General features: G+C 36.0%; 1 protein-coding gene and 1 pseudogene across 1 annotated transcript; both read right to left on the bottom strand.

The window, feature by feature from the left end:
• Window positions 1-14,453: 14,453 nt before the first annotated feature.
• Window positions 14,454-16,182, bottom strand: LOC145075456 (putative E3 ubiquitin-protein ligase BAH1-like 1; annotated as a pseudogene).
• A 2,366-nt stretch (window positions 16,183-18,548) lies between these two features.
• On the bottom strand, window positions 18,549-19,949 carry LOC145075455 (uncharacterized). Its single transcript, XM_079021699.1, has 2 exons — window positions 19,247-19,949; window positions 18,549-19,156 (listed from the first exon to the last, which is right to left on the bottom strand). The coding sequence occupies exons 1-2, from the start codon at window positions 19,947-19,949 to the stop codon at window positions 18,549-18,551; spliced, it is 1,311 nt and encodes a 436-aa protein (XP_078877825.1).
• Between the last annotated feature and the right edge of the window lie 4,603 nt (window positions 19,950-24,552).

The following is a 24,552-nucleotide window of genomic DNA, read 5'->3' as shown; positions in this document are numbered from 1 at the left end:
GTCACAAACGAGAGGGGCATATCGAGATATAAACATGCCATTTAAAGTTTAATGTATCTCAAAGGATCTAGGAGTTTTCATAGATTTAAAACTTAAATTTCTTTTTCGTTTTTCATGGTGGAAATTAGTGAATCGTCATTCACTTACCTTCAAATATTCTGCAATTAGGGTTACGGCATCCCTCTCCCGAGTTGTAGAATATTGTGTTGGGTCCTAGCCTTAGTATTTCATTTGGGTGATTTACTAAGGACTCAATCTATCAACTAACTTGAATTCGTTTTTCTCCCGTTTTGTAGATGTCAAAGTTCGACAACTATGGTCTTCTCAAATCCCGTGGAAAAAGCGTTCCACATGAAGATGGTATTCCACGATTCGATCGAGGAACAAGAATTCATGCTTCACTTCCTCCTCCTCCTCCTCCTATTATTCTCCCTAACCCACAAGTTCAAAGGCTTGAAAAGTTCAAGATCACTCAAGCCCTTTTGGCAAGTAAACATAAAGAAGGAAAGTCCGTGTGTGCACACGTCCTAGGGATGAAGTCACACATTGATAGGTTAAGAATATTCGTATCCGTTGTCTGTGAGGAAATGGCTGTTGATTGGGTTCTTCAGTCACTTCCCAACTCATATAGTGAGTTCGTAAGAGAGTACTGTATGATGAACCGCAACGTGACCCTTATAGATCTCACATATATGCTTATTGCTGCTGAATCAGCAATGGTTTGGCGCAATAGAAAAGCAAAGTTGATTGGTGAATCTGCCTTCAGGACCTATATGGATATAGACAATGGCAATGAAAGACATGCTATGATCGAAAATTTTGATCATAAGAGAAAGGCGATGTCTGAAGTAGTTCCATGTCCTGTTCCAAAAGAGTTAATTTGCTTTTATTGCCAAGAGAAGGGGCATTGGAGACGAAGCTGCCCTATTTACCTAAGAGATCTAAGAGATGGGAGAGTCGAAACGTATGGCTCTAATTTAGGTAAAATCCATTGACTAACTCTTTTAAGCTTCTATTCTAGATTCTTAATACATAATGTGATGAGATTACAATTGATGGATTGAAGAAAAGAAAGGATGCTTAAGGGAAGAAGTGAGTAGAATCTAACCGTGAAGGAATGGATTTCGATCGCGTTTCTCGAAGATTAGATTCTTGAGCTACTACTTAGAGTTAGAATTAGATTGCTAAGAAAGATGTATTAGCATAAGTTTTTCAATGAGTTGCATTGTAAGGACAAATTTTTCCGCAATAAAATAAATTTTGATTTTAAATTTTATTTATTTATCCTTATAATGGCGTGTATGAAAAATTGATGTTAAAATGTTTCTATTATTAGCAATAATGGATTTGGTTCTTATTATGTTATTTATGGAAAGTCGAGAATTACCAAATAGGGAGAGTTTCTCATCGCCCAAATTTCAATAATTTGGAATCAAACAACTTGGTTGCACGATGAATGAGAAATTTCATATTTGGAAATTAGACAAATTCATTGACAAAGTGTCAAGTGAAGGACTAGGAGATCGAGTACACAAAGTTGTGTGTTGATCAAGTTCACCATAAGAGTAATAAAGATATTCGTCATGATTTACTAAAAGCTTAGTAAATATGATTATACTTATAAGATTAAGTGTAATTCTGAATTGATTGAAAAGGTTTAAATCAACAGCAGAACGAATAAGAAGAATCAAGTAGGCAGAAAGATAAAAGTTTCTCCATTCTAAGAAGAAGGGAGAGTACCTTTTATGCTTTATGATAGGTCTTAATGATTAAGAACCATATCTCAATTGACCCTCTAAGTGAGTCTTGGTACAATTGTATGTCCAAGAAGAGGAATCAAAGATTGAAGAAATGGTCAAATCAAAAGTCAATCATACTTTGTTCCAAAACAAGTCTTAGAGTTAAGATTGTGACAATGAGTGAAAAGTACTAAGAAGGTTTACAACATTCATCAAATGTGGAAAGTTGTGATGTCTTGAATAAGACAAAGACCGACTAGGACCAATTTATGAAGTGTTTTTGATAAAAACTACACTAACTCTTGAATATTTGTTTGTCAAGAAATGTTTTGACAAGAGACTCGCATATGTCAAGGAGTCAGTGGGAGTCTTAATGGTCTTGAAAGGTTTCAAGAACAAATCAAATAAACCTTATCGATCATCACTAGCACACGAGTCAAGGTTTACAACCTATCGTGATGACATCATTTTTGATTCTGTGCCAATCCAATCGAGTTAATTATGCATGTGAGTTCTATGAGTTCTCATTTTGAACGCATAAAAGGCAAAGCACCTTAATCAATGAAAGGTACATTGATAGGAAAGGGTGAGCTGCTTAACTACTTGGAAGACATGGTGGGCAACTGTGCTACCATAAGGCAAGAAATCAAGATTAAGAATGTTCGATCCATATGAGTTTGAATTTGTCGTAAACTTTGGTTTTAACAAATTCACATGGATAGGAACAAATACACCGCTTTAAATCTAAGTGTCATAAGATTTCCTCCTTCATGAAAATGATTGTGAGGAAATGCTTTCACTAAGAAGGATTTTAAAAAAAGATAGATTGTAGAATTGCATTCTCGAATTCGATCATGGTTACGGTATCCCTTTCCATAATTTGAATTGTGAGGTTTGGCAATTAGTCTTAAATGTTTAGACACACACATGAACTATCGAAGGCAAAGGTGTATAAGTTCAAGAAGCCTTGATAAAAGATTATCAAAGCACTAAGTATTAGAAACATGAACTTAAGAAATTCAATAAGCATTGTTTTTCTGAAAGTTAAGATGCTTATGAATACATGTCGAAGCTAGTGGGAGCATAAGTGTTATGTTTTTATAATAATCATCATGATAGTGGGAGCATAAATGTTATGATTGTATGATTATTAAGGCACGTTTTGCAAAGTTGGCAATATTAATTATAGAAAACAAGAGTCATACTTTGCAAAGTTGTAAGAGTTGAAAGGTTGTTTTGCTATAATTAAGGGAGAGAATATTATGCTTCATTTCAAATCTAAAGGATTAGGTTGAGAAATGTTAATAAACTTAGTCAAGGGTACATAGTGTGTTCTTAAAATTTCGATTATGATTACGACTTTCCTCTTCACAATTCGAATTTTGAGAACATAGCAAATAAAACATTATGCGTCGTGTCCCATACGCTTCGGGTATAGGATCGATTGCAAATGCTTTAATGTTTGACCATTCTAAAATTTTCCAAATGTCTAGCGCATTTAAAGGGAAAAGGGTCTAGAATCGGTTTTGACTAAAATAATTAAACAACTATCAAAGGACAATCCAAAGTTCGACGAGGATTGGTTGCTTGTGAGTAGTTGGAAGTATGGTATTGGAAAATATGGAAATGTTTCATATTGGATGGACCATATCGACATTATTATGAATAGATGAGATTCTATTAAAAATGAGTTGTCATATGGAAAATATGGAAGCGTGTCCATACTAGGAAGTAAATATTGAAAATCTATGTCTAGATTAGAAACTATTATGCGAAAGGATGTTCAAAGGAATGTACTTTGAGTGAGAGACATCATATCTAAGGAATTGTCTTGTAACAATCTCCGATAGAGGACTTTGTAATATCATTGACAATAGTCTTTGTGACTTTGGTGCAGTGATATTATGAAAGGATAGTTTCATAGAATGTTAGAATCTAGCATATTATATAAGTAGCAAGAATTGAGATTCTTACACTTATGGAAAAAGATTTGGAGTTGTAAAATAAGAATGATTGGAAATGTGTTCAATTTGTCTATTTCACAAAAGTAAGAACCATAGGTTAACATTGTGTGCATGGTAGGAGCATGGGACAAGTGTAGTAATTCAAGTAAGAAGTTGATTAACCGAAACGACAAATAATGAGTAATCAATATGGTGATAAATAAAAGGCGTTTTATTTATACTCAAAGGTTTGAGGCCATATGGGATTAGTATTATTCTTGTGTTTCACTTTGCATGTTTTGACTTCCAGAATAATTGAATTTATTAAGAATAATCGAATTATTCGAACAGGGCCACAGTCATTCATATGTTGGAAGTAGATATGAATGAAGACTGTCGTGAATTGGTGTGTGGATTGTCTAAAAGAGTATTAGACATAAGCAAATGTTTGCTGCAACGTTCATGAGTGCTTACGAATATGATTTAAGCATTGGATTAAACCCACGCTCACTTGGATCACTCCATGGAATTGTATCATGAGTGATTAGTGAGACGATAACATCTTATATTCTTGAAATTGAGATGTGTGAGTTGTATCTTGCGAATCGGTTGCACATTGATAATATGTAAACGCACTAGTAACTTGGTGTTATAAAACATATTGTTGTGTGTGATTCGGTGAGTGAGTGCAAGCAAGCATTGTATCAAAGTTTATCCGTTCCTTTTATTCAAAGTAGGATAAAAGCGATATCTTTTGGGCCCCTCGATGGTTTAGTGATGACAAACGTAAATGCTCGGCTGGGCTAGGGCTAATTTGATTTGTTCAATTGGTCTGTCGTCATAAATCAGGAATTGAGATATAGTACAAATAGAATGATTTGAAATCATATCTCATATGATATCTAGAATGGAGGTGTATATGATCCCTTATCTAAGGACACGCGTATCTTGTAGGATCAGAGTTGACAGCGGCTTTGGAAAGCTACGATTGCAGATCAGGATCCGAAGTCATACGCTGAATAGTTATTAGACTTATCCAAGTGGGAGACTGTTGGATTAGTGTCTAAGTCCATAACTATTTGTTGGATAAGGTGTCTAAGTCCATAACTTATTTGGTATATACTTCACCCGACCCGGCATGGTCCATTTGGGTTGCATTTCATCCAAACTATTTATGGATAATTTTATGAGAGTTATACACATATGTTTATTAATATATTGTAAGTTTTAATATATTAATATGAAGTTAAGTTATTTAATTAGTCTTAGTCTTAAATTAATTATGAATTAATTTAGAGATTAAAAGGAAGACTAATTAGATTGTGGGCTATTGGTTTTATATAGTGTGGGCTAATACTCATTTGTTAATGGGCTAGGCTTATATGGAAGTCCATGGATGATCCATGGAGCTTTTAACCCATGGATCCTTGGAAAAGGAAAGGTCATGGGTTATTAGGGTTTCACCCTAATCATGTACACTATATAAGCATGCTTATGTTGCATGAAATAGCCACTAGTGGCACTAGTTGTGTGAGACTTTGTGTGTGGCCGATTTTATGGTGTGTATACATTCTCTCAAAGTTTTCCAAGAGTTTGTGGTGATTTGTGATTCCATTTGAGGCATTCACATTATTGGTGCTTGGCCCTCAAACTCCTTAGGATTCAAACTCATCATCAAAAAGGTATGTAATCTTATCTAATACTTTTATGTTTAAGAGTACCCCATGCCATGTTAGATAGGTTATGAATCTTGGAAAAATTATTATTTTGCATGTATTTAGACAAACATAAATCCAAGGTTTATTAGGGTTGCATGCACACTTAGGAAGTGTTAGATTGCTCAAAACCCAACACTATTTTGGTATGTACTTGACCCGATGGTGCATGGTCCTTTTGGGTTGCCTTCACTAAAGCAACTTGATTGGAGAAATAAATAAAGAGAGAGAGGTTATTATGATTTATTAATATGTTATAAGAATAATATATATTAAAGGAGAAATCATATTTGTTTAATTAATATTGGTCAATAATTAATTAAGAATTAATTTTGTGATAAAGTGTAATTAATTAAACTAGAGGGGCTGAATTGTAACTATGTGATAGTTACAAAATAAGGTAAGAATTATCTTATATATATGGTGAACGAATTAGAGGTGTAAAGGCCTTAGAATTCGACTAGGATAAGGGTTTCTAAGACTTATCTTATGGTTGCTTGGTGGACAAGCAACTAGATAAGGATAAGGACTAAAACCTTAATCTTTACACCTATATAAACCCCCTAAGGGTCATGAATTCGGGTATGCCTTCCCTAGAAGTCCTAAGGAAGAATTCCTACCTCTCTCCTCTCTCTTTATACCTTCTCCACTTGCTTATGGTGTTTGTAAGCCATTAGAAGAGTGACACTTGTGACTCTCAGCTTCCAAAGTCAATACAAGGAGATTTGGGATTGTTATTGCTATATAACAATGAAGGTATGTTCTTAAACATATTTACATGTGAATTCTGATTTCCATATGCTAGAATTAGGGTTTATAGTCTTGGAATCAAAGTATGTACAATAGAGAAACCTAGATCTAAGCTTTAGGGTTTGTATGAGCACATAGGATGTCTTATGCCCAAAAACCCATCAATTATTACTATTATATAAGCGTTAAATAACGCTCAATATATCTTATAATAATAGCCCAAATAATTATTTTAAGGTCCTAATAATGTTATTATAATTAAATAAAAGCTATATTAAATATAGTATAGGCGTAGCTCACTTATAGCGAGTTTTTTATTAAAAAAACCGGGTTTCGCTGGACCAGGATTTTCGAGCCGAAAGCTTTTCTTCTCGGGGCCGTCGGGCACTTCGGGGCTTTCTTGTCGTGCTAGGGAGGTTCCCTAGACTTGGGAGGGGTTTAGGGAGGTTAGAGAGAAGTTAGAGAGAGAAAGAAATGCTTATGGTGTGAAGAAATTATGAAGAGTTCATCTCTTATTTATAAGAATTTTATAGTAAAGTAGCCTCCAAGCTTCGTCCGTATCTTCCGCGTACAAGCTCGGTTTTCTACTTTATTTATATCCACGCGTTGGTATTTACCAGTACTACAACTTTCATTTAGAACCTGTCGGCTAATTCTTATTGTATCTCAGATTTACAAAACTGTATTCGAATTCGCCGCGCTCGAAAAGTAGAGACTAAGCTTCGTCCATATCTTTCGCATACGATCTCCGTTTTCAAGATTCTTTATATCCATGCGTAGGTAAAAATAATATCTACAACTTTCATTTTGACTCCGTCAGCCAGTTCTAGACCGATCATAAATTTAACAGTAGGAGGAGATTAGACTCTTAAATGACCGCGAAGAATTCGTAACTCCTTCATATGGACTCTATTTTCGTCTATATTTTTACCTTTGAGTTCCTATTAATGAGATCTTCAACTCTCATTTAGGTCGCGTAGGCTAAAAACCAATCGAACTAAAATTCGAGTTTCGGGCCATGCTCTACTAAGCCAAATCTTAGAAAAATCATAACTTCCTCATACGAAGTCAAATTTGGGCATTCTTTTTATGGACGCTCTCAGATTAACATATTATACGACTTTTGTTTAGATCACCAAGGCCAAAAATTCTTCTATCGTAACTTTACTATTTACGTTGTGTCGTGTCGTGTCGGTTTTGCCGTAAAACTTCGACGGGCCATAACTTCTTCGTTATAACTCGGATTTTGACGTTCTTTATATGTACGGAACCCCTTGAAACATATTATACTTCTTGGTTAATATTATTTAATCTAAATAATCTTTTTTCGAAAAGTCATTTTCGACCCCTATTATCTCTCAATTGACTAGCCTGGATCTACGGGCGTTACAATTATCTCCCACTTAGGATGATTACATCCCGAAATCATCAATGAAACATGGCTCACATGATGACTCCATACGTTATCTCTTCATCCTAAGTAATAACCGTAACTTCTATGTTGTTTCGAACATGTTTCTAACTCTTGGACTCCTTGACTGCAGGCGATGCTTGATCTTGCACTTGCTCCCTATCTCACGTTAGACTCCAAATTATGACCTTTAAGTCACGGTCTCGATCCTTAATGGAGACTCCTTCTTCTTCTTAACAAACTTAAGATAAGTATATTTGATTACTACAATAGGCCGATATGTCACGTTCTAATGATCTCTCATCGTATGTTGCAACGCTCAGACTCAGGTCTCTTAGAGTCAAATTCCGAAACAGACTATACCTTCCTTCATGTTCTAATGTGATACAATCATATTTCAACATGTAGCATTTCTAGCTACCAACTTCTTTAACAATCATCGCGATACTTCTACTGATCGCCTTGATTAGCTTTCATTTCAATCTTCTTGTTTAAGTCATATGTTACATCGAACTTGGTTCTCTAAACCACATATCATACTCATCGTAGTTGGACTCAATTTGATATGACCACTAGGGTCGGAATAACAACAATCTTCTTAGTCATTACCGAAACGATGGTAACGACATGCTTGAATAAAACGGAATCGATTATTGGCTTCTTGGTAACCTTATGACTTTCTCTGATCCAAGCGTGAGTCCTGTGCTTCCGGTAGTATATGCATCTACTACCTTTCACACCTACTCATACTCGTCCTAAGTATTGTCTCGCAGTCCCCAAGTCCTAAAATCACAAAACAATTTAACACATACGAGTGTGTCCAAATAATCATAAAAATTTCCCTAGACTCTACTAAAGGGCAGAGTTTACACGGCCGTGTAAATGAAGATCCTAAAATCAGCTTATTTGGTCGTTTACACGGCCCGTGTAAATTATAGGCATACGTTTACACGACCGTGTAAATTCCTGTAAAGGCCAATTTTTTTTGATTTTTTCACTTTGTGAATTTGCAACCCGCTAAACCTCTACTGCCCGGAAAATGATTTTTTACCCTCTTTTAGCATGAAAAACAACTTGGAAGTTTGAAAACAAAGAAAATACAATGAAAATATAAGAAATGACAAAAATACCCCCGAGTTGCCTCCCGGTTAGCCGCCCATTTTTAATGTCGTTGGCTCGACTTGGACCCCAACTATTTGTCAATCTTGATACTTTGGATCCATTACTTCCTTCATCTATTCATTCTTGACTTGAAATCCTTCATAATAAGGCTTCAAACGGTGACCATTTACCTTAAAAATCTTCCCGGTTTTCTCACTTGTGATTTCTATTGCACCATGCTCAAAAACATTAGTGAAAACAAATGGTCCCACCCAACGGGACCTTAATTTGCCAGGAATCAATTTAAAACACGAATGGTAAAGTAGTACCTTTTGAACTTTGTGAAATACCTTGCGTGTAATCATCTTGTCATGGAATGCTTTGGTTTTTTCCTTATAAAGAACCTCATTCTCATATGCTTCATTGCGGATTTCCTCAAGTTCTTGTATGTCCAGCTTCCTCTTCTTTCCCGATTCACTTAAATCCATGTTGAACTGCTTGATCACCCAATAGGCCCTATGTTCCAACTCAACAGGTAATCGACACAGCTCTCCAAAAACAATACGGTATGGAGACATTCCAATTGGAGTTTTATATGCAATGCGGTATGCCCACAAAGCATCATCAAGGCGTGTACTCCAATCTTTCCTTGTTGTATTCTCAGTTTTCTCCAAAATGCCCTTGATTTGTCGATTGCTCACCTCGGTTTGTCTATTTGTTTGTGGGTGGTATGTTGTGGAAACTTTATGAGTGACACCATATTTCTTCAAAACACTCCCGAGCATACAATTGCAAAAATGTGTACCACGATCACTGATTAAGGCCTTTGGAACACCAAATCTTGAAAAAATGTTAGCCTTCAAGAAATCTATCACAACTTTTGAATCGTTAGTACGGGTAGCCTTTGCTTCCACCCACTTGGAAACATAGTCTACAGCCAAAAGTATATAAGTAAAACCCGAAGATGATGAAAAAGGTCCCATAAAATTAATGCCCCAAACATCAAAATTTTCACAAACTAAAATGGGATTTAGGGGCATTTGATTCTTTGAGATTAAAGAGCCCATCCGTTGACATTTATCACAGCTTAAACAAAAGACATAAGAATCATGGAAAATACTTGGCCAGTAAAATTCACTCTCTAAAACTTTTCTTGCAGTTCTTTGAGGACCAAAATGTCCTCCACAAGCATAAGAGTGACAAAATGTTAAGATCGAAGGTACCTCATATTGATCCACACATCCACTAATCATTTGGTCAACACAATATTTCCACAAATATGGCTCATCCCAAACATACCTCTTGGCTTCTTTCTTGATCTTGTCTTTTTGCCATCGAGTCAAATCTGGTGGAAATTGATTTGTGACAATGTAGTTCACCATATCGGCATACCAAGGGGCAACTTTTGCTGAAAATAGGTTCTCATTGGGAAATGCATCATGAATGGGAGTTGAGTCATCAGGAGAAACAATCCTACTAAGATGATCAGCTACAAGGTTTGACTTTCCGCTCTTGTCTTTGATTTCAATGTCAAACTCTTGCAAGAGTAATACCCATCGAATGAGTCTAGGCTTCGAATCCTTCTTTGCAAGTAGATACCTAATAGTTGCATGATCAGAATAAACAATGACTTTAGAACCTAACAGATATTGATGAAATTTGTCTAAAGCAAAGACAATAAATAGCAATTCTTTTTCAATTGTTGAGTAGTTGGCTTGTGCACAATCAAGTGTTTTTGAGGCATAGTAAATGACATTGCACTACTAGAAAAAAGGCCTTTTACGACGCTCATTGCGCGTCGTAAAACGCTCAGACGACGCGCAAATGCGCGTCAAGGAAGGCCCTGTCATAAAGAGAGACGACGCGCATTTATGATGCGCATTTACGACGCGCGGTTATGACACGCAATGCGTATCAAGGAAGGCCCTGTCATAAAGGAAGACGACACGCATTTGCGTGTCGTAACCTTACGACGCGCGTGTTTATGACACGCAATGCGTATCAAGGAAGCCTCTGTCAAGAAAGGCCATGTCATAAATAAAGATGACACACATTTTTGCGTATCATAATTTTAAATGTTTAAAAAAAATATTATTTATAGATTTACTAATTTTTCATATTAAATAATACATTAGAAATCTCATAATAATAAATAAAATACCATAAATAACAAAGATAATTCATTTCACTAATATGTCAAATACAAATAATTATTCCAATAGTGAGTAAATGTTATAAAAAAATGAACTCATTTATATACAATTGCATTATCTAGCTTACTATGTGCCAACAACTTCTATCTTTTTCCTTCTCTGCATAAACTTCATTAGCAGCATCCTAAAGAACTTCTATCTTTTTCATCAACAACATCCTCAAAAACTTCTATCTTCGGGACTCATGCAAAGATGTCCTAATGACATGGAGACCACCAAGTCGTTTGACTTCCAATCCTTCATGAAAGCAATGAATCTCACAGTCCTTTAGAACCGATAAATAGGCAATTGCAATGCAAGGACCAAGAGGGTACATCTCTGACTGTTCTTCCACAAGCCTTTTGCCTTCTCATATGTCCAACTCTTGTTCTCACTTTTGCCCACGTATTTAGCTGCGTTATTTACCCAAAACCATATACCATTCACATTAACGTTAGGGCCAAATGAAAGAATAGCTACCTATTTCTAATTACCAGCATCCTACTCTCAGTTTTTTTTTCGTATCAAGACATTGTACTGAAAACAATAATCAAGTCGCCATGTTACATACATGGTTAACCCAAAATCCTATCTATTTTCATTGATAAATCCTACAAAAAGTAGACAACAAACCTTTGGTCGTGCATTGAGGACATTGTGGGGAATCTTGCTAGCCCTCAGCAAAGCAGACAGATATTCTGAGTTCTCGACACTGCACCAATAAATAAATAAATAAAGATAAGAAAATATCTTCACACTTGGTTGCATGCATAAAGATGCAGAATGAATACTACAAAATCACAAGTGAAGAATGAATTTCATTGAAGTAGTAGTACCTAGTGGTCCCCACTAAAACAGGACGACCAACTCTGAACATGCTTTCAACTTCTACACGAACATATTCCCATTTACCACGAGCAATCTATTTGCAAAACAATTAGAAGCACTGTTAAAGATGATAAAAGGGTAGAATGGTTATTGAACAGAATAATAATTTCTTACTGCAAAAGCTTGGATAGGTAAATCATGACGAATATTTGCCATATTTGTGGGAACTTCAATAACAGGCATCTGGAACATTTTCAAGAACTCCTTTTCCTGTAAATATTGACAATGCATCATAAGTCGAGAAAGATATCCTGTAGTTGATTCAGCTCGAGAACAATATGTAATTCGAGGACAAATGAAATAAATAACAACGTACTTTCATATATCTGTTTACAATAGAATCCTACTATCATCCTTTTCATATTACAACAATGGATTTGAAAAATCTAAACAATAATAGCAATGTCTTTCAAAATGAACAGCACTTTTCACGGCTATAATTTGATAGAATTTTTAAAGTACAACATCCTAAAAAGAAAAAAAAATGAAAGTATACAGCTATAACCATAAGTGGTATAGTTTTCAAAGTACAGTGCCTTATGAAAGATATCTTTTTTAAAGAGTATGCTAGTATGGTAGAAAGCAATGAAAGTAGGATGCTATAACACACAAATAGATGAAAACAAGTAGTTATTGTTACTTGTTATATTTTTAGCCCATATAGAAAGTGAATACTTACTTCAGTTTTTGCAGTTCCTGTCATCCGTGAAAGCTTTGGATAAAGCTTAAACATTGATTGGTATGTGATTTGTGCCACTACAACTGAATCAGCCTGCAAAGCCCAAGAGGAATACAAGGTAATAGCTTTAAACAAGAGTTGTCAAAAAGAATGATGATGTGGCAGGCAATCGCAATATATACCTGGATTGGTAACCCTTCTTTTGCCTCCACAGCCAGGTGAATCCCCTCTGACCATCGTCTTTTTTCTTCCACTCTCCCCGTCAACTTCAAATGAACATTAATTTACAGCAATATAACTAGTTTTTTCTCCTAAAATAAAAATACGATGTTTTTAATACCTCGTTTATTATAAGAGCTTTCCCATTTTTAACAATGTACTGGACATCTTGACGATAAAACTCCCATTTTTAACAATCTGCAGCTCCTCCAGCCATTGTGCCCAACATATACAAATTAATTTCAATGATTTTTTTTCACAGATTGAGATGCTGCAAAAAAAAAACAAAAAACAAAATTAAACGAGTGTTTTTGAAGACTATTTAATGCTTTCAAATCATGTTGCTTTCGATTCATAATTAATTATTAATCAAGTAAAGATATATTATAATTTAGAAGGAGAAATGCATACATATATAGCCTCCCATGCTAGCTCGGGAATCTGCAGCAACCATCACACCTTCCTTAAAAATAAAAGCCATAGTTGTTGTTCCCTTTGCTGGTTTTACCATTTGGATAGAATTCTTCTGAAATCCATCAAACTGAAGCAAAGGATTTGATGTAGTGTTTTAGCAATATATACATTCACTTAATATCTAGCAGAAAGGAAAAGAGAAAAAGGCAAGAATTGTAAAGAAACTCACATCTGATGTAACTGGTAGGTCAAATGAAGGGGCATCAGAAAGTAGGTCGTCACTTCCTCCATAGAGTGGTGCACTTGTGCAGTTTAAATGTACCTCACGAACAGACTGTGAATGTCTCCGGCGGGTGGTCCGGAAGTGGCAACCGGAGCGGCGGTGGGACTGCGGCCAATTCCAGAGGATTTTTTTCAAAATACTATTCCATCGTTACAGGTGGCGGCTGCATTGCCGCCACCTGGCACTTATCTTTCGCAATATGATCAGAATCCTCAAGGGAGCCATCGGTGGGTCCCGCTAGTGAAATTCCTCAAGTGCCTGTGAATGTTTCGGTTTCTATAGAGTCGTTTGGACTTCTGGATGGCGGTGTGCCGCCACAATCCATGGCTCCTCCACCTGTTGCCATGTCGCCACTTCAGGCGGTGGTCAACGCTCCGACGTTGACCCAACCACTTGATTTAAGCTCCCTTGAAGGTCTGGGAGTTGTTAATGTAGTGAAACCTTCTGAGCCTCCTCTTCCAACATCTGTGCGACTTGGACAGGTGGATAAGTTTTTCTTTTTAAAATTTTTTATCATATAAAATAAGTAGATTACAGTTTCGGTCCCGAACTTTTGTCTCTTACAATTTTGGTCCTTTTGGTTTCTAAGTAAAATATGTTGTTTTGGGGAACAAAGTTGCAAAAATCTGTTGTACTTAGGGACTAAAAAAATAGTCAAATAAGGATGAAAAATGCAATAAAAACCTTTTGGGGACGTGAATTGCAAAAATGAGGTAGATTGAAGGACCAAAAATGTAACTAAATGAAAAAGAATATGCATTATTAAAATTGTTTTGATAAATAATAGGTTCCACGTGGGGCTGGTGCTTCAATTTGTTTCAATATTGGGCTAGTGCATCTTGAACATAATCAACTACCAGATGTGTTATCTTGTTTTGATGAAGCTTTTCTTGCATTAGCAAATGACAATTCTCGTGGAGCTGATGTAAAGGCACAAGCCACAATTAGTGCTCAGTATAAAATCGCAGTCACCCTACTTCAGGTATTATTGTTATTTAAAATTTTAAAACTTAAAACGGAACTCAAATTTACACAATCGCAGTCACCCTACTTCAGGTATAATTATTATTATTATTATTCAAACCATCTATTGCATTGACATAATTACCCTCGGCCACATCAATGTTCAGTAAGTCTTTCCTCCCATTCTTTTCTAAACCTACAAATGCCACATTAATGCTCAGTAAGATTCATTTAAAATGTAAATATGTCAAGAGTTTATTGCAATAAAATATGCTGCTTGTTTACCTTTGTTTTAGAAGTAAATCTAGTTCAGTTATGCGTCCTGCATTACCAAATACTTCATCTTTGGCTTGCAGATTTCACCCCTTTAAACATCAAAACAAATCCTGATGAACAAGCACACATCATGCAAAAGATATGTCCACGGCTCAACGCGTATGGATGAAAAACAGTAGCTGAGGATCAAGAGTAAAAGCGTTTTACAATTTATGTAATCTTAAGCTATGAACTTTTCATAATTTCGATATATAGTCAGTCATACCAAGCATAGAGCACAAGTTAGACTGTATTCCAGAACTACATAATCTGGAAGCACCAATTTCAATACAAGTTTTGAAATTATAACGCTGAGATCACAAGAGAAATAACTACAAAGCTCATAGCAGATATTTTCATTTGATTCACTGAAATTCATATAAAAAGCCACCAGTTCAATCAACCATGGTGATTGTAAGATCTCCAAGTGTTCAGCCTGAAGCTTAGACCTAAAGTTCACGCCACTTACAGAGTTGTGCACCTGAAAAACAAACATAAATCATAATCGCAACACGTCAATCCAAAAAGAAAAGAAAAAACAGCAATCTAAAGAAAGAATAGGATATTTGCTTACTTTGTCGTATTTCTTAAGAATTTTCCTAAGAGCTATAGCATTCATGATAACATATTTGATTAACATCTGCCCTTCTAGTACAAGTGCTTGTTGATCATTTTTGAAACATTGAAACAAGTGTAGTAACTGTCTTAGCATACGAGTTTTGCAATTAAGTTGGCCAAGATGTCTGACTCTAGAGCTAATACACCCCATTATATCAAAATCTTCTTTCATTATCTCGCTGAAGAACATTCGATCACACCCTACATTCATAAACAAATCATGAATAAAAACATCACAATCGTATACAATACATAAGGCACATATTCATGGTCTGTTCTTAAAATTTACGTAATGTCAAAATTGGTAGTTCATCAGAGTCAGCAAGTGTAAAGAGCAGGATTAATAATTATAAACAATACAAACAAATGCATTAAGAATCGCAGAATCAGACATTGATGCTAGGGATGGAACTTCCCAGTTCCCACCACCAACAGTAAGAAGTACTCTCATCCAATCTAGTTATAGTTTCCCGTGACAATCTGATCCTAACCGACTAGTCAAATCTCCAATACTTTTAGAGTCAAAAAAGTTTGTCTTGTGAAAAAAGTGAGGTTACAAATGATGTTGATATATTATAATGATGTTTTTGTCCAGAAAGATTCATATAACGTCCTGAGCAGATTACTAATAAAAATGGATTTATTGGGCAAATTGAACCTAGATACCAAGTCTTGTAGTTCAATCATCTTGTGCTCGAGTTCTTTTGTTGCATATAGATAGACAAGATAGCCAAAAGTGGTCTCATCGGGGTGAACACCTAACAGAGACATTATGTCGAGCAACTTGTGTGTATCAGTAACTGATTCTTGTTCAAGGAAACAACCATACAAAATCGTGTTATAAGCAGACAAAGTAAGTTTGTGATATATCAACCAATAGATCTGATAGTACATAAAAAATATCTAAAATGAAAAAAAAAACATGTTTATATACCTTCCCTGTACCGTCCATGGCGACTATAAGAGTGTAAGTTCGTTTAGAAGGAAAGGAGAGACGTATGTGAGAATTGATATTTTGGAAGGGTGATTGAGTTATGAAGAGTGAAGTGGAGTCGAGCTTCGAAGAGCAGTAGATCCCGAAGAAAAGAGGCGGAGTAGCAACGGGGGATTTAGGACCGAAGAGTTGGGATGCTGGTGTAAGAAAAGTTGAAATTACCGCCAAAGTAAACCCTAATTTAGAGCTTGGAGTCCGTAAAAATGCTAATAGCTGGTAGCAAGTGGTGAATAGGGGATGGATGAGTATTGAATATGATCTAGGGCTCATTGTTGTTTGTAGTTGGTATCATGGTTGCAGAGCACCAAAAATCTGAAAGGGAGAAAGATTCATAACTGCACAGTGCTAATAGGGTTTCTTCGATAGAGGATTTTACATCAGAAGGAGGAGATGCATCACTTTGATAACATCAACATCAAAAAGATGAAAGGGAGATGATTGGAGAACAAGTGGGGTTTTGAATTTTTTGGGATTTCATTTCCCACCTTTTATTAAAGGATGGAGGCGCATTTCACCCAAAAAAAATATAAAACGACATTCTTACACGATACCCGTTTAACATAGGTGCCCTCCGTGTTTGTAAATTTTTTCTATTGGACACCAATTTCAGGGTACGCAAAAATGCACGTCCACTACCCTTCATATTTCTAAAAACTAACAATATTTTTAGGACACACAGAAAAAGCGTATCGTAAATCAGCGAGTGTCATTGTTTGCGCGTCATTAAAGGGTATATTTCTTGTAGTGTTGGGAACACGATCTTTTCTTTGCCCTAACACTGCACCAACTGCATGATTGCTGGCATCACACATGATTTCAAAAGGCAAACTCCAATCCGGTGATTGAAGTATTGGTGTTGTTATCAACAACTCTTTCAACTGATCAAAAGCTTGCTTGCACTCTTTGGAAAATTCGAATTCTGCATCTTTTTGTAGGAGCTCACACATAGGACGAGATATCTTGGAAAAATCTTTGATAAACCTTCTATAAAATCCTGCATGACCAAGAAATGAGCGTACCTCATGAACACAAGTGGGATAAGGTGAAGATTTTATGACATCTATTTTTGCTTTGTCCACTTCTAGACCCTTAGAAGACACAATATGACCTAGTATGAGACCTTTGTCAACCATAAAGTGACACTTTTCATAATTCAAAACAAGATTGGTCTCAGTACATCTTTGCAAAATCTTTTTCAAATTACCCAAACACTCATGAAAAGAATTACCATAAACTGTGAAGTCATCCATAAAAACTTCAATGATTTCCTCAACAAATTCTGAAAAAATACTTACCATGCACCTTTGAAAAGTGGTTGGAGCATTGCAAAGTCCAAAAGGCATTCTCCTATATGCAAATGTTCCGAAGGGACATGTGAAAGTAGTTTTTTCTTGGTGCTCGGGTGCAACGGGTATTTGATGGAAACTGGAATACCCACCCAAGAAACAATAATGTGTTTTTCCTGCTAACCTTTCCAACATTTGATCAATGAAGAGAAGTGGGAAATGGTCTTTCTGGTTTGAGGAATTCAGTCTTCTATAATCAATGCAAACTCTCCACCCGTTTTGCACACGGGTGGGGACTAACTCACCTTGGTCATACTTTGTAAAGGTAATACCTGTCTTCTTAGGCACAACTTGGACCGGACTTACCCACTTGCTATCTGATATAGGGTAGATCATCCCTGCATTCAACAACTTCAAAATCTCCTTTTTCACAACCTCCATCATTGGAGGATTCAAACGCCTTTGAGCTTCTCGGGAAGGCTTGTAATCTTCTTCCATAAGGATTTTGTGCATGCAAAGTGAAGGACTTAGCCCTTTGATGTCGGCTATAGTCCACCCAATGGCTTCCTTATACTCCTTCAAAGTGGTGACAAGCTCTTCTTCTTCTTTTATTGACAACTTGGTGGAGATGATCACTGGCAAAGTTTCTTTGTCTCCAAGATATGCGTACTTGAGATGATCGGGTAAAGTTTTGAGCTCCAATTCTGGTGCCTTCACAATAGAAGGAACAAGTTTCTCATTAGACATTGGTATTTTCAGCTTTGGAACATCAAACCTCATTTTCTTCTTCTCATCCATGCAAGACACCGCCTCCATAATCTCTTGATCAATTGTAAATTGATTAGCAAGTTTTTCCACTCTTTCCTTTTTAAGATTCCTGTCTAAAATAAGAGCTAACACATCAAGATTAGACAAATCAAAACACTCCTCTGTCAATGGTTCGATGACATACACAAAATTCAAAGATGAAATATCACTTGGATATCTCATAGAATCATAGATATTGAAATTTATCACCTCTACATCAAACTCCATGGATTATGTACCATCATAAACATCAATTTTTGTCCTGACTATTTTCAAAAAGGGTCTTCCTAGGAGAATTGAACTCAAATTTAGTGAGTCATCATCATCCATGTCAAGGACATAAAAATCTGCTGGAAACACTAATTCATTCACTTGGACTAATACATCTTCTAGCACACCTTTGGGATGTACTAAAGATCTATCAGCCAATTGAATGATTACCCCGGTCTTCTTCAATGTGCCAATATTTAAAGTTTTAAAAATGGAATATGGCAAAACATTGATAGAAGCTCCAAGGTCTAGCATAGCCCGTGGAACATGAAGATTACCTAACTTGCAAGGAACCGTGAAAACACTTGGATCCTTACATTTTTGAGGTAGTCTTTTCTGTAACACTGCTGACACATTTTCACCCACTTTGACAGTTTCATTCCCTTTCAGTATTTTCTTAGATGTGCATAATTCCTTAAGGAATTTAGCATATCTTGGGACTTGCTTGATGGCATCAATACGAGGAATATTTACCTCAACCTTCCTGGACATCTCCATGATTTCATTGTCTTCCCTTTCACGCTTTGACTTGCTTAATATTGAAGGAAATGGAGGAGGAGTGAATTTTGCTTCAATAGGAACTTGCTTTGAGGGTGTTTTTGACTTTTCTTCTTCTTTCTCTAGCTCCATCTCTTCTTCTTCTTCAATCATTTTAGGACCTTCATATTCTTTGCCATTCCTCAAAGTGATGGCACATGCACTATGTTTTGGATTCTTCTCAGTTTGTGCGGGTAGTTTGCCTTGTGACTCCAATTTACTCACAGAAGTGGCAAGTTGAGTCATTTGTTGCTCTAAAGTCTTAATGCTCGCCTTGGTCTCATTTTGAAATGTTTGAGTACTTGTGGCTAAACTCTTAACAATGTCTTCCAAAGACATTCCTGATCCACTTGAACTACTTCCTTGATGCATGTTTTGAGGTTGGAATTGAGATTGATGAGGAGGTTGAGTTGGCTGGAAATGTGGTTGATAACTTTGTTGGTGATGCATTTGATTTTGAAATGGGGGTCTCGGTTGATAAGGTGGTGGTCTTGGCTGAAAATTGGCATTAAGTTGATGCCAATTTGGATTGCTTCTTGGTTGGAAGTTTCCTTGTTGTTGACTTGAAAATCCCATAGCTTGAACTGGCTCTACATCTTCTTGTAACATGGGGCACATATCAGTGGGATGTCCAACTTGTGTACAAATACCACAAGGTCTAACTGTTGGTGGTTGCACACCCTTGTCCTTTGCAAGCATCATCACTACTTTAGTCAACTCAGAAAGTTGACTTTCAATTTTTGGGGTAGAAATTTCTTTCACTCCTCTTGGTACATCACTGTACCATTCTTCTTCTTGGTCTGTATGCTTGGACTCTTCTTCCATGTTCTTGATAAGAACTCTAATTTATGTTGGAGTCTTATCAGCTATAGATCCACCACTTGATGCATCGAGTAATCTCCTATCCCAAGATGACATTCCTTCACAAAAATACTGCAACAACTGATATTTGGTAATCCCATGTTGTGGACATCTTGAGCACAATTTCTTAAACCGTTCCCAATAAGTATGCAAGGCTTCTCTTTTTTGTTGCTTGATACCAATTATCTCTCTCCGTAAAGCTGAAGCTCTCATTTTTGGAAAATATTTATCCAGAAACATCTATGCAAGTTCATTCCATGTTGTGACTGACTCCGGTGGTAAGTCATACAACCACTCCTTAGTTGAATCTTGTAAAGAAAAGGGGAATGCCCTTAACTTGATTTGATCTTCTGTGACTTCATGTAAGCTTTATAACCACACAAACAACATGAAATTCCTTAAGGAATTTATGTGGGTCTTCATTCTCAAGACCACGGAATGAGGGTAACAAATGGATGAGTCCAGACTTGAGTCCAAAGTTGATTGTTGTAGGGTAATTTATGCACAAAGGTTGTTGGGTGACATCTTTAGTGGCCCATTATCTAAAGGTTTGTTCAGGTGGTGGTGGTGGAGGATTTTGGTCATGGTTGTCTCCCATGGTAGGAGTAGGGATAATGGTTTCAGATTCGGGTAAAGGTGAAGATGGGGTTGATGGATTTGATGAAGAAGCTCCGGATTGTTGTTGTTTCTTTAAAAGTATGGCTTGCTTCCTTCTTTGTTTAGCATATTTCTCTATCTCCAAATCAACTGGTAAAGGTGTACCTGTGTGAAAAGATCTTGGCATAAACAATTAGTACTACCGTATCCCCGGCAACGGCGCCAATTTGTTTGGTTGTCAAACCAACAAATAATGGGATAAAGAATATTAATAAAATTCAAGTCACTGCTATTTCTTGTACTAAAGATACATGGTCGGTCCACAGGAGTACAGGACTTCTTTTCTTGCCATATTTTCACATAATACAAATAATATTAAAATGGGGGATTGTGTTTGAACTAGATTTAAACTTCATAAATAAACAAGATTGTTAACAGAATTTAGTAAAAGAAATACATTTCCGATTCCGATTCTTATACATGTATTATATTGAAAGATGCAAAATGAATATGATTATGTTCTATCTAGGTTGGTGATTTAGATACTAATAAACTCTAATATCTAAGTTGACAAAAATTGTTTTATTCAAAACATGTTCTTCAAATAAAACTTCATTTAATTGATTTAATTCAAATAAGCTCTTTCATTAAATCATTAAATGACTTTAAGTTCTTGCAACAATTACCAACAATATTCAATATTCCTCATAAGCTTGGGATTATGAACATTTCATCTTTGATTACACTTAGTATGATTCAATTACAATCAATTAAGTGCATCTTACTAACATCAAATCATAAAACATATACGAATTTTACAATTTGATTAACTAGATTGATAAAAACCCTAATTCAATGATCAAGTGAAAAAAGAGAATAAACCAAACACATGATTAAGATCAAATCAAAGATTACTAGATGTTAAACACAAATCAAGTTCAAGTTACAACCTAACAACACATACTTAAGAATTCAGATTCGGAAATGATAATGAAATCAACCACACATGTCTAGGTTAAACTACAAATCAAACAAGTTTAAACTTCAAATTGACTTACAAAAAGGAAATTAAAGTGTTTCCAAGTGTTAATCTACTTCCAAAAGCTTTGAAAATCGCTTTCTCTCTACCCAAAATACGACTTAACTTCTGACCCAACTGATTCTCTAAATTAAATGGGAGTAAAACTACTTTAAAAATTGTCGAGACGTTTACACGGCCCATGTAAATTAAAGGGTGCCATTTACACGACCGTGTAAACAAGAAACGTAGAATGTTCTTGCATATGCATTTACACAGCCCGTGTAAACTATAAGCTATCATTTACACGGCCCGTGTAAATTCCTGTGAAGCCAAATTCTTTATTTCTTCATTATCTCTCTCTTCAATGTTCCAAAACTTCTGAAACTTTGTCTCCAACTCTTTTTAACTTCCTACATCAAGATCCAACCTTCAAAAGTCCCTAAAATATCATAAAAGTGTGTGAATGGAATTGCATTATGAAAAATCCCGAAAAATATGCAAAATGCATGAGTTTAAACCTAAATGCAATGCACTTTTATGAACTAAAACTACAAAATGAATGCATGAAATGCACCTAACAATCTTCAATCGTCAATTCTGCTTCAACTCAGTTGGTGATGGAAATCCCAGATGATAGGAAAACTTTAGGAATTACACCTATCATTCTATCATCCCGCCAATCAAATGTGTACATTCAGATGTACCGTACTTCTCTAGACGTACTGCTATTTTATCAGACGTATCCTAAAGGCAAGATACCCCTCTTATGATATCTTTCGATAGGTATCATTCACTATCATAAGCCATCTCATTTCCTCTATTTTCTCAGTCTATCATGGTTCACATCACTTCCTAAACTTCTGCCATTGAGATAGGTTTGGGTGTAGGCGCAATGACCGATGCATGACCCATCACATTCTTAGGCTCAGGTTGTCATCTTCCTTGGATATTTCCTAGTCTGTCCTCACCATGACTTTTTGTACACCCAAGCAGACGTTCGGTGTACCGAGGCGAGAATTTTAAGATAGGAAAGATCTTATTTACGATAGACGTATAGATCTCCTTGTCACAACGAAAAGTTATATGCCAGTTCTAATACCGTAATCAAACGTTTAGAAATAAACTGGAGTGGGTCAGGTTGGGAAACCTGGTGAGTACATAGGGATTTCAATCCCACAATGTTATATCATATATATAATTTAGAACTCACAAAATATACAATTTCATATATATATATATATATATATATATATATATATATATATATATATATATATATATATATACACGCAACTCTTACCCCACCCCGTTAATCCTTACAACGAGACTATCCATACTCTCGGACCTTAAATTTTACCTCTTACTTAACCCCTACTCTCGGATTAATAATTGTGCCCATTCCATACTATCGGATTAGGGACAAGTATATATGTGTAAATCCATTCTCCCGGATTAACGACGAATGACTATGTCCTATCTATACTCCCAGACTGAGGACGACTGGCTATGTCTTAATCCATACTCCTGAACTAAGGACAATTGACTATGTCTTAATCCATACTCCCGGATTAATGACAGTTGGCTATGTCCAATCCATACTCTCGGACTAGGGACAATGACTATGTCTAATCCATGCTCCCGGATTAATGACATATACTAAAGTTCTATTCCCTGAGTATAACTCACTCGTACTCGTAAGAAAATACTACCCAATATACCTCATAATTAATTTAGGTTTACTCTTTATCCTAAATCATGATGTATAATCAGGTATGTTCTTTAACACGTATTTCAGGCAACATCAATTAACTCGCACATAAACATATAATTAATATTTCAATCAATACTTGTATTAAAATCATGTTCATGAAAGGGACTATGCACTCACTTGATTAGGTGGTGATTTCGAACTCAGAGAACGCTTCGTTATCTCAAAACAATTTTCCTCGACAAAACCTATGAGGACCCGAATATTTCATATATATAATTTCAGCAGTCTATAACTTCATTTGAAAATCAAATTCATTTCCGCCATCTTTTAGCCCAATTTAAAGTCCGTATTAGTATTCCGAGTCGACTACACTTAAGGATCAAGTGTTAGAAAACCTCCACTAAAGTCCTAACATCAAAAGTAATGCCATAAACTCCATGAGATGGAGTTTACGGCGATAAACTCTGGCGGTAACCGCGACTAATTAATAGTCTAGCTATTATTACTATTATATAAGCGTTAAATAACACTCAATATAACTCATAATAATAGCCCAAATAATTATTTTAAGGTCCTAATAATGTTACTATAATTAAATAAAAGCTATATTAATTATAGTATTGGCATAGCTCACTTACAGTGGGTTTTTTATTAAAAAAACCGGGCTTCGCTGGAGTAGCGTTTCCGAGCCGAAAGCTTTTCTTCTCGGGGCCGCCGGGCACTCCGGGGCTTTCTTCTCATGCTAGGGAGGTTCCCTAGACTTGGGAGGGGTTTAGGGAGGTTATAGAGAAGTTAGAGAGAGAAAGAAAGGCATATGGTGTGAAGAAATTATGAAGAGTTCATCTCTTATTTATAGGAATTTTATAGTAAAGTAGCCTCCAAGCTTCGTCCGTATCTTCCGTGTACGAGCTCCGTTTTCTACGTTATTTATATCCACGCGTTGGTATTTACAAGTACTACAACTTTCATTTAGAACATGTCGGCTAATTCTTATTGTATCTCAGATTTACAAAACTGTATTCGAATTCGCCGCGCTCGAAAAGTAGGGACTAAGCTTCGTCCATATCTTTTGCATACGAGCTTCGTTTTCAACGTTATTTATATCCACGTGTTGGTATTTATGAGTACTACAACTTTCATTTAGACACTTTTGGCTAATTCTCATTCTATCTCATATTTACAAAACTGTATCGAATTCGCCGCGCTCGAAGAGTAGAGACTAAGCTTCGTCCATATAT

The sequence above is a fragment of the Lactuca serriola genome, chromosome 9 (assembly GCF_051521515.1).
Source record: "Lactuca serriola cultivar US96UC23 chromosome 9, Lser_US96UC23_V15, whole genome shotgun sequence".
Lineage (NCBI taxonomy): Eukaryota > Viridiplantae > Streptophyta > Magnoliopsida > Asterales > Asteraceae > Lactuca > Lactuca serriola.
The sequence above is the reverse complement of the archived record's forward strand: the minus strand, read 5'-3'. Positions and strand labels throughout refer to the sequence as shown.